General features: G+C 29.2%; 1 protein-coding gene across 1 annotated transcript; it reads right to left on the bottom strand.

Moving 5' to 3' along the window:
* Window positions 1-4,465: 4,465 nt before the first annotated feature.
* On the bottom strand, window positions 4,466-6,537 carry LOC115697589 (uncharacterized). Its single transcript, XM_030624666.2, has 2 exons — window positions 5,965-6,537; window positions 4,466-4,944 (listed from the first exon to the last, which is right to left on the bottom strand). Exons 1-2 carry the CDS (start codon window positions 6,421-6,423, stop codon window positions 4,774-4,776), a joined length of 630 nt encoding a protein of 209 aa, XP_030480526.2. The 5' UTR covers window positions 6,424-6,537; the 3' UTR covers window positions 4,466-4,773.
* Between the last annotated feature and the right edge of the window lie 8,587 nt (window positions 6,538-15,124).

The following is a 15,124-nucleotide window of genomic DNA, read 5'->3' as shown; positions in this document are numbered from 1 at the left end:
GGTGAAATTATTAATATATCCAGTCGTAACTATGTAGGGTTTAAATTTTTCATATTGTTGTCACGTCTCTGCTTTTATTTTGATTAGGGCTCGTTGACTGTTCCTGATTTTAAATGTGGCTCTAGTCGGAAAGTAAGTTTCTTCCTTTCCTATTTCGACATTAGTCATGTTTTCTTCCCTTTCCTTTAAAGGTCTATTTTTTCTTTAGAGGAATGTTTTTTAGTGCACTGGTTTGGAACATCTAGGGTTCTTGTCTGTATTGTCCAGTCAGTGTTTGGGTTTCTCAAATCTTGTGAATTTGTTCTCTAGTTGGAATTGTGGTTTTGCATTTGGAGGCGTATGACTCGGGGGCCATTAGGTCATTAGATTAGGGCTATTAGGTTCAGATCTATGGTCGTGGGGTGGGAACATGGGGTTGGGTCATATTTCAAGAGCTTGAGGGTGGCTGGTGTAACTCTTTATGGGTTGAGATGGAGTTTGTTGGTTTTAGGATTGTGCGTTCAAGGGTTCTCTTTGTGGAACAGAGATACTCACGAGATTATGGTTGGTTATTGGCTTTTGTTGTCGTTAATAAGGTGTTTATTGGCTTTTGGGTGTCTCTGGCCGTTTTTCAGCCGATGGCACTCATGGAGTTCTATTTGGTAGCAATTTAGGTCTTAAGAGGTGAGTTCTCTGGTGGAAGGGGTTTTTGAACTCCAGTGGATTTTCAGTAGGGATTCCTTCATGTCGTTGGCAATTTTGGGTTTCCCTCCCCAACAATGAGGCCTTTATTCTATAGTTTTAGGACTCCCTCCTCAGTGGTGCAATCTTGGCTGGATGATGATCCTTTCGTCGTTGAGGGGTTCAAGGCCGCCTAGTTGTGCAATTTTGTAATGTTCATGCCTCTAGCCTTGGGCATTTACATCAACAGATTTACGACTCTTATACACGGGTACGTCACTTTGGCTACTTTCTGGAATGAAGACTAGCCTTACAAACCAACACGAGTACTCTTTCCAGTATACTTTTTCCTCACTTGCATGCTTCCTAAGAACTCACCCATCATGAGATTACTCTAGATCAAGCACGGTTAACTTTCGAGTTCTCAAGTAATGGGCTACCGAAAAGAAGATGCATCTCATTGGCATAGGTACGTAGTACCCATCAATCAATTTTAGCCATCTGCAACTGTGTAGTCTCATACCTACACAGTTTTAAAATCATCACACTTGACATTCCTAACGATGTAAGATTACATAGCCTATACTCAATTTTCCTTACAGATCACGAGATTTTGACTATTACAGGTTTGGTGTCTTTGTGGGGGCTTCTGGCGGCTAAGTTTGGTGGTTGTCGGTGGGTCTGTCACCCTTGGCTAGTTGAAGGTGTTGACAGTGTGGCTATTGCTAATGATGCAGAAACTGGTTGGTGTTTGATGGGGGTCTGCTCTCGAAAATGTCTTTCATCCTCGATCTTGACTTTGGCATACCATTTGGGTCCATGTTGGCGTTTGCCAATCTTGGGCATTCTTTGAAGATTGATATTGGAAAGGGGAGGTTGCAAGTTTGTCCCGACTCCCAAGGGTAATGCACCCTCGTGTTCTTCCGTCATTTTCTTGGTCATTTTGTTTGGATATTTATGGTTTTTAGTCGTAATTTGTAATTGTTTTGGTTTAGGCTTTGTTTGGTCATCTCCTTATGAAATCAGTGCGGCTAAATCTGCCTAACCTTTTAAAATCAATTTTTTCATTTTTACATTTTAAAATAGGTTTTTTTTTTTACATTTTTACATAATTCCACACAGAAACCCCTATAGAAACTAACAGATCAATTTAAATCGAAACCAAAATTTGTATAGCAACCCACATAGAAACCGCTGAAGTAATCCAAACCGTAAATTTTAAAAAAAAAAAAAATAGTATATAGAATAATTACTCAAGATTTTATCACCTTAAACTATTGAATTTACTCTCTCATTCAAAAAAAGAAAAAAGGAAGATATATATTGATATATATATATATATATATATATATAATGATATTAAAGAAAAGATAATTAACACGATCGATTTTCCACAAAACTATTAAAGATTATTAATGAGGATTATTAACACAATATTGGACTTTATCAATTCATCAAATTAACTTGCACTCTTATTTTTGTTTAATTTATTTGTCTTGGCCTTATTTATACAATCAAATTTCAAACACATTTATTCTTGGAATAAAAATTGAATATGTTATTTTAAATGGATGTAGGGAAATGAAATAGTGAAGAGAAAATAACACATTTATGGAAGTTGTTATTTTTCTTTTCGAATTTCTTTCTTTTTTATTTTTGAATAATTATGGAAGTTGTTGTTAGTTGGTCTATAATACAATTTAAAAAAGCTTTTCTTCATTTTGATTAAATTATTCTTGTTTGTTCTCCGAAAAAAATAAATAATATATTCTTCTCATAAGTTTATATGATCATTGCTAATAAATATTAGTGGTGCCTAGCACTACTTAAAAGTAATATCCTGCGATTAGTTAGCGATATTTTATAATAGTTATTACCTTAAATTATATGAGACTCAATACTTAATTGCACCAACAACGATATGATACATAAACACCACTGATACCTTTTAGCATTTCTCATTAAACTACTCATTTAATTTTGGAAATTGCTAATTAAGTGGTACATTAAAGAGCATGGAGAGCTATAAATGTAATGTATTGCTCTTTTTTAAAATATTTTACTAAAATTTAACTCCAATGGTAATATAAAATGTATACTAAATTTAACCCAAGCTAAAAATTATATCAAATTTAGGGTAGCATGAACTAAATTTTAGCACACAAAAATACCACATTTTTTTTTAGAGAAAAAATATCACATTTTTAATTACCTTTTTGTTACTCATTAATACTCTTCATTAATAAAAAAGTACTTTTATATTTGTAAGATATTAAAATAATATAAATAAAATTAATTATTTTGTATATTTTCAATGAACATTAATAGTATTGAATTTTATAGTTAATTTGCAACTTGTGGAAGCACATATACAAAAATTGAGTCAAATATTAGTATATTTTGAGCTAAATTTAATCCAAAACATACACTATCCATTGAAGATTGTCTTTAGGTGCCAAACACTACAAGAAATGACATACCGCTATCGGTGCAATTCAATATCAGATCTATATAAATAATACAAAAAATCATTAACCACTCACAACACATCAGGTCAATATAGTGTTGGACACATTAAGGTGTCTAATATCAATACTCTTATACATTTAAATTTAAAATATAATAATATGTAAATCCTGTTATTAAATTACACCAATTATAATTTACCACTACATTGATACTATGAACTTATACAAAAATAACTATATACAATGTGTACAAAATATATAAGCCATAGCATAATATACAAAAGAAAACACATCCAAATCTTATAAGTATACAAATAGATAATATAGCCTCAAAACAAAAAAAAGACAGAACTACTACTTCATTATTCTCTGGTCAGTAAATAAATATGAAATCACCCTACTCAGCTTCAAATATACATACATGAATTTCCAAGAAAAAATGAAAGAAAAGTGGTCAGATTTTACAAAGGAGAGGCTCATAGTCACATTTGAAAGCAGAGAAGAAAAAATTGAACCAATTAATGAGATCTTGTGATAATGAGAGAAAGATAAATAATAATGCATTAATGAAAGCATGTGATTTTAGCAATTAGATAGTGATAGAATAAAGCTAGTAGGGTACCAAAAGAGTGATACATGATACAATCCACATGATATATTTATGATCAATAGTGTGTATATATAGGCAAGTCAAGACCAGTTGCTATCAATGTCATCTCTCCAAGCTGTATTTGGAGTTAGCTTGACTGGTTTAGGCTGGTCCCCCATATCAACTTTTAATATTAATTAATTGTCTTATCTTAGCTGGTTTTCGTATCCAACTGAAAACTATAGGATGCCCCGGTTTGGACACTGGTTCAGTGCCCTTACCAGGGTCCGAACCCTTGACCAAGATTCCACCAAAGGGTGGAATTTTGTTTCATGAAACTAAGATCTTCAATTAAACTATAAGGAAATACCGATTCGGTGCCCCTACCAGGATCCAAACCCATGACCAAGATTCCACCGAAGGGTGGAATTTCGTTTCATGAAACTTAAGATCTTCGCCTAACTCTACAAGATATTCTAGAACCAATAAATTATAGGAATTTGAATTTGATCATGTAGAGAATGGACTTCTCTGTAATGTAACGTAATGTAATAGAAGAATCGGGTATCGAAAGGGAATCCTACCTCAAAACTTTTTGTCATTTGAGCTACTCCTAAAGGGTGAAACTTTTAAGCTCAATAGAATGATCAAATTGACCTTTTCTTTCTTTTCTTCAATCAATACTATTTCTTATTTTGCAGTATTGAAACTCTTTTGTATATATACTTTCTCCCTATAAATTTCTATAAATCAAACCAACACTGTATTTCTTATTGATTCAAGATACCCAAGACAGACTAGGGTCATGACTCATGACTTGCCTATCCTATTTGGCCAAAACAGAGAAACAAAACAAAATTAAAAGAAAATCTTTGCATTGCCCAAAAAAAAGGACACAAAGAAAAAGTTATCGAAGTTATCATTTCTTGTGTGTATACATATATGTGTGTGTGTTGTGTAATTTGAAGTTGGTGTGAAGAGTTAACTACTTTACTTTCAAGAAAATGCAAAGAGTTATTATGTGAGTGAAACCATTTTCAATAGTGACCCAAAATGTCATAAGTCACTATTGGTATGATCAGTGTTGGAAGCATACTGCAACCCCATATCTTTGAGGATTTGAATCAAACCTTTTAAGTCATTAGTGCCCAATTCAAGACAATCTCTCAACAATCCACCATCTACTACTTCTCTTTGCACTGTCTTCACCACTTCCCTCAATGATCCCTGTCAATTCCAAAATCAAATTTTTAATATGTAAAAAATGGAAATCAACAAGCAAACACAAATATCATCATTTTACATGACATGACATAATTTTAGATACTTAAAGTTGAAGTCTTTATTTAAAAAAAAGAAAAAATAAACCAAACTTTTTCCTAGGTAGTATCACTAATTTAGTATACATAGTGTGCCCAAAAAATGAAAAAATAAAGGAAATTTGAAACTTACCCTTTCAGCAAATTATTAAAAAATATGAAAAATTACTCCTTTAAAGTCACATTATATTAGAAGTCAAAAACCAAAATATAAACATCATCATTTTACATGAAATAGCATTTATGAAAATTTGTATTGCCAAAATAATTTTACAAAAAAAATTATTAGTAAAACAATTTTATATGCTCACAGAAACAACCATAAATTACATTTTATTATGTTACAAAATAACCATAGATTTACACTGGTCTTTTTTTTTTTTTTTAAGAAAAGCGTGCATATATTAGATCAAAAAAAACAGTTAGACCTCGCGGTCATTACAAAATATAATATTGGGCATAGAGAAAATTGACACGGAGCCGAACCTCTGATGGAAAAAAGCCCACTTAGCCACATTATGGGCCATAGATTTACACTGGTCACGCATAGAGTAAATTACCTCAGACTATTTTGTAAATTTTAGTATTTCACATTTTGACTAAAGTTGAAGTCTTTCAAAATGGGCTTCTAGTTTTTTTTTCAGAATCAAACTTTTTTCTAGGTGGTATCACTAATTTACTATACATAAAGGTGTAATTAACAGATTTTCGATACTTGAAAGTTACTATATTTCATGATCAAACTTTTTCCAAAGTAATTACCAAATAATGCACAAAAAAAGGACTATTTTGTAAAAAAACTACAAACATACCCTTTTCTGCAAAATAACATTACACAAAAGGCGTAATAATCAAATTCACCATAATTAAAGGTTACTACAGAAAATAAAAAAAATAAAAAAGTGTAAATGCCAAAACGACAACGTACCGATTGACGAAACACTTTGAGAAGCCTAGAGATCATCGAGCTAGAAACCCTAAGGACATTTTGGTAATTTCGTCCAATCCAGGCGGCGCGTTGGCCGGCCGATTCAGCCCGAGACAACTCACCCAACCATTTTAGCAACTCGTTGGAATCGGAAACGGCGCCGAAGAGCTCCGTGTAGGACAAATCCCTCCATGCATAGTTAGTGACGTAATCCCAACTGGCCGACCACATGAATCTCCAAAACCCTAAGCCCATTCCTCGCTCCAATTTCGCCGCCATGGTCCTGGCTCGGTTCGCGCCAGATATGTCGCCCCTGGCGGCGCGTAGGTTCGCCACTCGAGTTAAGAGCGTGTGGGAGAGGGAGAAGAGTGTACGGTACTGTGTGTAGGAGATTGATTCCGAGAACGGCACGGCGGTGAGGAGAAGGATGGCGATTATAGCTAGGGTTTGGTTCGCCATTGATATCGTCGGAAGGTTTGGTTTCAGATCAGAGATTGGAATTGAAATTTGAGCTGTGAAGACAAACTGTGCTTGTTTGGGTTTCTGGGAATTGGGCCTGGAATTTGGGCCTGGATTTCATTGTGTTTGGGCCTACTGATTTTTTTTGGGCCCATTTTGCTAAAATGCCATCTGGGGCTTTAAACTTGCGAACACAATTGGGCATTTAAACTTGAAAATTTTGAAATGGGTCCCAAACTTTGGCCCATTTTTCAAAAGTTGTTTTATGGAGATATTGAAATTTTATGGCTTTTAGGGCAAAAATTTGTAAAATTGTGAGTTTTTTTCAAAGACTAATTTACGTCATAAATACTTAATTTTAATTTCTTGTTGCAGAGAAATACTTAAATTTAAGTTTTGATGATAATAGTACTTAAGTTATATTTTTGAAATTTTTGTAGGAACCTGACTGCTAAGTGTCAAGTTATTATTCACGTGACATTTTCTTATTGATATATTTTAATTAATTTTAAATAAAAATTAAAAATTTAATAACTTAAATCAATTAGAGACTGTCGTGTGGCGATTGACTTAACACTTAACGGTCAGATACTCAGAAGTATAATTTAAGTATTATTACTGTAAAAAATTAAACTTAAGTATTTATCTTCAACTAAGAGTTAAATTTAAGTATTTATGCTGCAAATATTAAAAAAAATATATTGTAAAAGGTAACTGAAGTTAAAAAAATATGGGAAATACAATATAAGGTAACTAGTTAACTAAAAGAGGTAATAGTAATTACCTAAACTATTTTCTCCATGTATTTTAACTTGTTATTTCTTTAAGAAATTTTTTGTTTTTTTATTTTAAAAAAAAAGTCTGTATATGCACACATTGTGTAACAACACACAAAATGTGTCATTTCCACTTGTTTTATCAATTTTTCTTGTTTTTTTTTCAAGTATAAATTTATTTTATCAAATTACTTTCTTAAATTTATAACTTTCAAATGTGAATAATTATCCCTCCCATAAAAAAAAAAAAAATTATGCCTCGAAGTAGAATAACTCTAATCATGAAGATTGAATTAGGCTATTCTTAGGCCAATTATATGTACGAAATATGATCTATACACACAAAATATGCATTGTAATAGGGGTATATTGAGAAATACCTCTTTTATTTATCAATTAATCAAAACTACTTCTAATTTTATATTTAATTTAAACATACCTCTTTTTATATGTATTGTACCCAAAATACCCTGATATAAAGGAGTCACATGGAGAGTATATTGATATGACAGGGGTAAAATTAGTAAAGTGTTTAGAAAAAGAGATAAAAATAATAGGTTTTAAAAAATAGGGTAAAAATGAAAGAGAACAATATAAAAAGAGTATAAAGTCTAATTTCCTCTTGTAATAGAACATCTCTATAGGACTCTTCTTAAATAAATATTAGAGAAATTTACGCTGAAAGACCAAAATTTTAAATAAATGTCATAACTAACGCTAATTATTTAATTTGTGAAATATACCCTTATTTTTTTATTTTATTTGGACAAGTATATACGCACGCTGCTATTGTTTTACTTCTACACTTTTAACTTATCCTTTTATCTTTTTCTCTTTCTTACATCTATCTCCTCCCTTATATTAAATTATATCTATATAATAATAATCACAATTTTATTCCTTTTTATAACTATGGAACCATCAAATATTCTCTCTCTTTCTTTTTTTTTTTCTTTTATTTATTTTTAAAATTTTTTATTTTTATACTTTAAAATATTTTTTTTTACATTTTTACGAAATTTTACACAGGAATCCTATAGCAACTAATAGAGCAACCTAAATCGTAACCAAAATCCGTATAACAACTCATATAGCAACTACCGGAGCAACCAAAACTGTAAATTTGAAGAAAAAAAAATTAAAAATAGTATATGTAGTAATTTCCTATTATTTTAGATTTAGTTTAAAAATCATTTTTAACTATCACTGATAATCGTTTGATCATAAAAGTTACACCATTATCACCTAGTCCTACTATTTAATGCGATTTTTTTAATATATTAGAAGCATATTTTTATTTGCTGAAAAAGATAATTAAAATTAAAAGTAACATTTTAGTTTCATTTATTTTAACTTTAAACAAAACAAAATTTACCAACTAATTTCATTCGTTATTAAAAAAAAATTGTTATTTAATATTTTTAAAAGTTACTAATTGTTTGCTTCATAATTTTTTAATTTCTTTACTATAAAAATAATGAACTTTCAACTTAAATAAAATTTATTAGTAATTGGATAAATACTTTATTTGATTTGATTTATCAAAAAAAATCAAACAAAATTTCATATACCAATCAATTTTACAAGATTATAAAAAATATTTTATAAGTTTATTACAACAAATAAATGTAACCTAAAAGTATTATAACCAACAAGACAACATAGCGTTACTTAAAATAAATAAAAAGTAACGAAAATATATCTTAAACAATAAAAGTACATACTTTAACATTATATTAGAGCTATAATTTTAAAAATAACAAATCGAAAAAATAACCAAAAGTCAGTGAATACGTAAATTTTGTTTAATTTAAAATTTAGTTGTTTTATCTCTAAATAAAATATGAAAGAAACTAAAATGTAGCTTTTTCATTACAGCAGCAATCTAGCTTCATCGGTGAAGATAATGCTACTTTTGATTTTTTTGAAAGTAATTTAAATGATATTAAGAAAAAAGTAATCTAAAAGTTACCTAAAAAATTTATAATATAGTTAATTATATAATTTTAAACTTTATGATATCAATTAGTTTCATTAATTATAAATTAGTTATTTTTTTATCAATTAATTTTATTAATTATAATTTTATGATATCAATTAGTTCCTTTTTCAGTAATAAATTATAAAAGAAACTAAGAGATTACTTTTGATTATGATTACGTTTTTTTTTTGTAACAACCAAAAAATATATGCTTCTAACATATTAAAATGATGATTTTAAAAAATAAGTCACAGTAATACTATTTTCAAACTGAAATGATTAACGCTGTGATCAGGAATTTTTTTTGAAATAATAGAAAATAGAGAGAAAAAGATAAAAATAATAATTAAAAAAAATGAAAATTAAAAAGATTCATAGCAGGAGAAAAGTGGTCATGATAAACTAAAAACTGAACACATAGGGAGATAATTATTTTCAACTTTTCGGTAGATAGCATCATTAGGTATGTATTGTGTGCACTATTTAAATTATTACATCTGTTTTTGTAATTAATTTGAACATTACGTATATAATTAAAAAATCCCCTAAATATTATTGATTAAACGATTCATACAGCTTAACACTTGGGCTAAGACAAGTTAGGCCCATACTTAGGGTCCATTTGATTTAAAAACATTTAGGCCCTTTTGTTTTTTAATTATATTAAATTTGTCTTAAAGCCGATTTTGAATTCATATATATCATAAATATTTTTGTTTATATTTTGTGTGATAGAAGGTTTGAAAAAACAAAAAATGGGTTAGAATCCCTTGATGGAAACTATATAGGCCATTTTTTTTTTTGTGATTTTGCTCAAACTATAACTTTTTCTAAATAAAGATAATTATGTGAATAAATCTTTTCATTTTTTACTTTTTTGTGCTTATTTGAATTAATTCCATATTTTAGTGTTTAAGATTTTGTGTGAATGTGTTTAATTTCTTATATGTTTGTTCATTTCATCCAATTTTTCAAAAGGATATATATGCAATTTTCATGTAGTTTTAATAATTAGGGGTCACTCAACACCTTTGTTATAAATTAGGTTGTCATCATTAATATCAAATGTTACACTTTAAAAGTAATATGGTGCATTGAAAATCATATCAAAACCAACACCAAAAATAGTAATGTGATACCTTAAATTATAACTACCAATAAAGATAAAAAGAACTAAAAGAAAAATAGTGATTGTGACACATAATTTGCACACATTATTTATGGAAATTAATTACACATGAGTGTAATAGACTCTTTATTTTATTTTTAGGTTGTAACTTTTTCTTTCGTTTATAGATTTTATAATTTTGCGATTGATAATATGGTTAAATGAGTTTTTGCTCAGAATTTAACTAGTATAATTATGGAGGTATCAACAATGTCAACGAACATTACCGAACATTACCTGTAAGGACTAGGAAGTCTAAATTTATTTATTATCTATAGACGCTACTTTTTAAAAAAATATTCTATGCACTATAACTTTGTTTTTAAGAATGTAACTGTCGGAGTACTTATGTTGTAAGTACCCAAATTTTTGAAATTGTTATTGCTATAAAATTAATAATTTTTTAGCGATATAAGTACTCAATATTAGTATAATTGTAGTTTTCGTCAAGTTTTATCACTGCAGACTCAATTAGTTTCAAAAAGAACACATGTAAAACTCAAAACCTAAATCATTATTAAATCTAGAAAAAAAAAAATGTAAAGTATCACCTATGTACATAAACTTTTGCTTTCAAAGAATATAATTATCACATAATTATCTATAATAAAAATTAAATATACACATAAAATTTGTGGGCAATAAATTTACTTATACATAAACTTTTGCTTTCAAAGAATTTAACTATCACATAATTATGTGTACATAAATAACAATATTAACGTTATGAGTATCTATTGAGTTTAAAAACGGCATAAAGTTAATAAATTTTTTTACGACATAAGTATCTAATGTTATGTAAAATAAATTTTCGTCAAGTTTTGTCATTACATCTTCTGTTAGAGTCTTAAACAGGACACATGTAAAGCCTAAATTTTAAGTCTTTAAGTATGAACAAAAACATATAATATCAGTTAATTACATCCAGATTTTCTTTCAATAAATTCAAATCACTAAATCTGATTACAAATTCAAGACACTAACAAAATTCATAAGGATGAAATAAATAAAAATTATAATTTACTATAATGCTTACATATATTGACTCTATATACCACTTATACAAACTTAAAACTTTATTATATCGTAAATACATTGAACTTTTTGTAATGAAAAACCATGTATAGGATTAAGATATATTATAATAAAAACAAAATAAGAATATATCATTGTTTACTTTTACAATTGCACTTCTAAAAGGGGTTTATAATGCACCCTTATTTATTTTAGTTTAATTTTTTTTATGGTCGTCTACATTGTAGTTATATATATTTAAGACGACCTGCAAAATTTTAAGAAATTCAAAAAAAATTAACACGCCGAAAACAGGGTTCAACCAGTCTGTTGCACTCGAGACTCTTTTATTTTCTACGCTTGTAAAATATACTGTTTGATTGAACTCTAGTTTCAGCGTGTCAAATTTTTTTAAATAACTACAACACACAGATGACTAGAAAAAAAAAAAATTAGACAAAAAATTCAAAACAGATAACAAGTGCAACAATAGATCCCTTTTATGGGGTCCATTGTATAATTTTTCTATATCATATATGAAATGTTCATGTGGTTTAGAAAGTTCCACACATAAGACTGAAAATAGCAATATTTGATTTTGGAATTTGTGTGGTTTGAGTTATATATATATGTAAGGTACATTTATACATGTTGATAGTACAAAAGCCAATAATAAAAACAAGGATAGTGATATTGCATATGGGTTATAATTTGTTGCAAACATTATTTTCTTGCCATTTTGAAAGTTACAACGTTGTCCATATATACTACAATATTATTATGTATAAAGATATGTAATTTTTCTTCACTCACATAATATATTTATATGAATATATAACGTAAGTGAAAATCTTATCTGACCTCAACATCATATCTTATATTTGTACAAATAGCCAACTTCAGAAAAGAAAAGAACATCATCAATAGTTTCTTTTCTTACATGTGACTCAAAGTACTTTTTTACCTTTTTGTGTTTCGAAATTCCTTATAGTTGTAATAAAAATGTAACTTCATGGTGTTAATTTTTTTTCACCTAAGGTAAAAATAATAATAATATGTGTATTTGAATACTTGTTATGTGAAAAGCCTTTTTGATATTTTAATATGTGGAGTGAAGTATCAGATTTTTTAGTGAGAGTTGAGAGAGATCGAAAGCAAGAAGTACAAGGCGGTCCAATGTTTAGCCTTACTCGAAAACTCAAAAGAATCAAGCTAATTCTTAAAGAAATAAATAAGAATGGGCTTGGGGATCGTGGGGGCGCAACAAACTTTTACTGAGATGAATGTTTGGCCGGAAGCTCTTCAGAAAGATCCAACCAACCTAAATCTGATTACTCAAAAGATGAAGGTTCAAAAGGATTATACTTGTTATCTATGTTTTCGGATAAAAACAAGTGTAATCCCAAAAGCGGTATAGTCGAGCTACTTCAAGCTCAATAGTAGGTCAACGATAATGGACCATATCCACTAGTGAAGTGATATCTTGCAAATGGATATATGACTCGTCCATGTGAGATGACCCTCCAGCATAGTGTATCAGAAGACCTCAGTCAGAGCATTCAGAGAAGTAACCAGCGAGCATTCAAACATTTAGCTCATAATCATATTCATTAATATTATCAGATCACGTAATATTAATACTATTCTAAAGATTTCGTCTGAGGATCATATCTTCCCAATATAAAAAGATAATAATTGACGATCAAACATTAAAGTGTCTTTATTATCAACAAAAGTAGGACATGACTTGACAACTATAAATGAGATGTGGCCTCACGTCATCAAACAATCAATGCCTCATGGGCAGGGCCTCACCAAATCGGCCCAAAGTCATTATATTATCAGTATTTACCCATCATTGGGCAAGAACCCTACCCTAGCACTATATATATATATAAGAAAATCCATCCATGTAAAAGGTTAAAATCTCAATCCTTAGTGCTCATGAAAAATTTAAGGTTCAAACACTTGTATAAATGATAAGACTTTTCTAATCGTATAGCAATATCAGTGACTCGTAAACTAAGACTTTTTTTAATGCCACAACCACGTAAAAATTCTAGTTTCATTCTTCACTGATTATTATTTCTTTAGCTTTATTATATTTTATTAGTTTCTAAAAATCTCGATAAATAATACTCATTCCTATAATGTGTCTCTTTCTATATGAGCCAAAAAACCAAAGAAGATTAGAATGACCATACTACTAGAAAAAAAAAAATTAGGCTTCAAAGTTAAAAAAAAAATATTAATTTTATTATAATAAAGCATAAAATACAGTTTTTTTTTTAATAAATTATAGAATTTTATTAATAGCAATTAATTAAAATAATATCTTGTAATTTAATCGGGACATTTCATTATAAACACGATCAGGATTAAAATTAGAAAAACGAACCAAATAATCAGTCGCCTAATTCTCATCGTTTGACAAAAAAAATTAAAATAAAATCATATGAAAATAACTGCATCACAATTAACCTTAAGAACAACTATATTCTATTCCATCCACCGCTCAGAAAACACAACAGTAGAAATTATTGCAGTTGATTCAACCTCGTAGCTGAGCACTCAACTATTGTGTAAGGTGTGTAACTGTTGGATATTTATTTTACCAGGATCTTAGATCTACTCACAAGTATGTTTATTAACATCCTAAATAAGAACTTTCTAAAACGATAAAATAAACACATATAAAGTTTAAGAAACCTTACATTGGGTGCAGCGGAAGTATATGACTCCTTCCGTTCAGATATCTAGCCCTTGATTCCTTTCTGTAGCAGAGCATTATCAATATCTGAACCTGGATCTCTTTCTCTGAATCTTTGATGCTGAAACTCCTTTGCTGATGATCTTTCTTCACGATCTTCCTCACTATGATTGAGGTATCACTTGATGTGTGTGGGCACTACTCATACACTAAGGATTTCGAAATTCTAAGGAAGAAGAGAGAGAGTGGTCAGCTAAAGATAGGGAGAGAGAAGGCTCAGTTTTTTCTGATTCAGAAAGTCTGAAGAAAAGTGTAATTTTCCTGAAGCCTTCACTATCTATTTATAGCATTCCACTAGGGTTAGATTTGAATTATATGGTATTAAAATAATGAAAAAATCAATTTAAAATGCTACAATAGGTGGCCGGCCATGCATTTAATGGATTGGGCCTTGGGCTTTGCAATTTTTCAATTTTAACACCTTTTGTATCTGATTTTCTCAAAAATGCCAATTTTCTAATTCAATCATTTAAATGTTAATTCTAACTATTTAATAACTATAAATAATTATTAAATAATATTGTCATTTATCATATTTATTAATTGAACCATACAAAGTATCATAATTAACAAATATGCCCCTATAAACTCTTTCTTTACAATTTCGCCCTTACTTAGTGAAAAATTCACAAATAGACATAGTCTAATTTGAGAATTATAATTGATTAATCAAAACCAATTACATGAGTCTTACAAGCAATATTATCTCAACTAGTGGGGGGACCATGGGTCTATATAACCGAGCTTCCAATAAGTAGATCAAGAATTTAGCACTAAAATTCACTAACTTATTAATTCTTCGTTGAATCCACGCATAGAACTTAGAATTGCACTCTCAGTATATAGAATGCTCTATATGTTCCACCATATAGACACATCATTAGTTATCCATTGTTATAATCCTAATTTGATCAATGATCCTCTATATGAATGATCTACATTGTAAAGGGATTAAATTACCGTTACACCCTACAATGTATTTATTCCTTAAA

This window comes from Cannabis sativa, chromosome 7 (genome assembly GCF_029168945.1).
Source record: "Cannabis sativa cultivar Pink pepper isolate KNU-18-1 chromosome 7, ASM2916894v1, whole genome shotgun sequence".
Lineage (NCBI taxonomy): Eukaryota > Viridiplantae > Streptophyta > Magnoliopsida > Rosales > Cannabaceae > Cannabis > Cannabis sativa.
The sequence above is the reverse complement of the archived record's forward strand: the minus strand, read 5'-3'. Positions and strand labels throughout refer to the sequence as shown.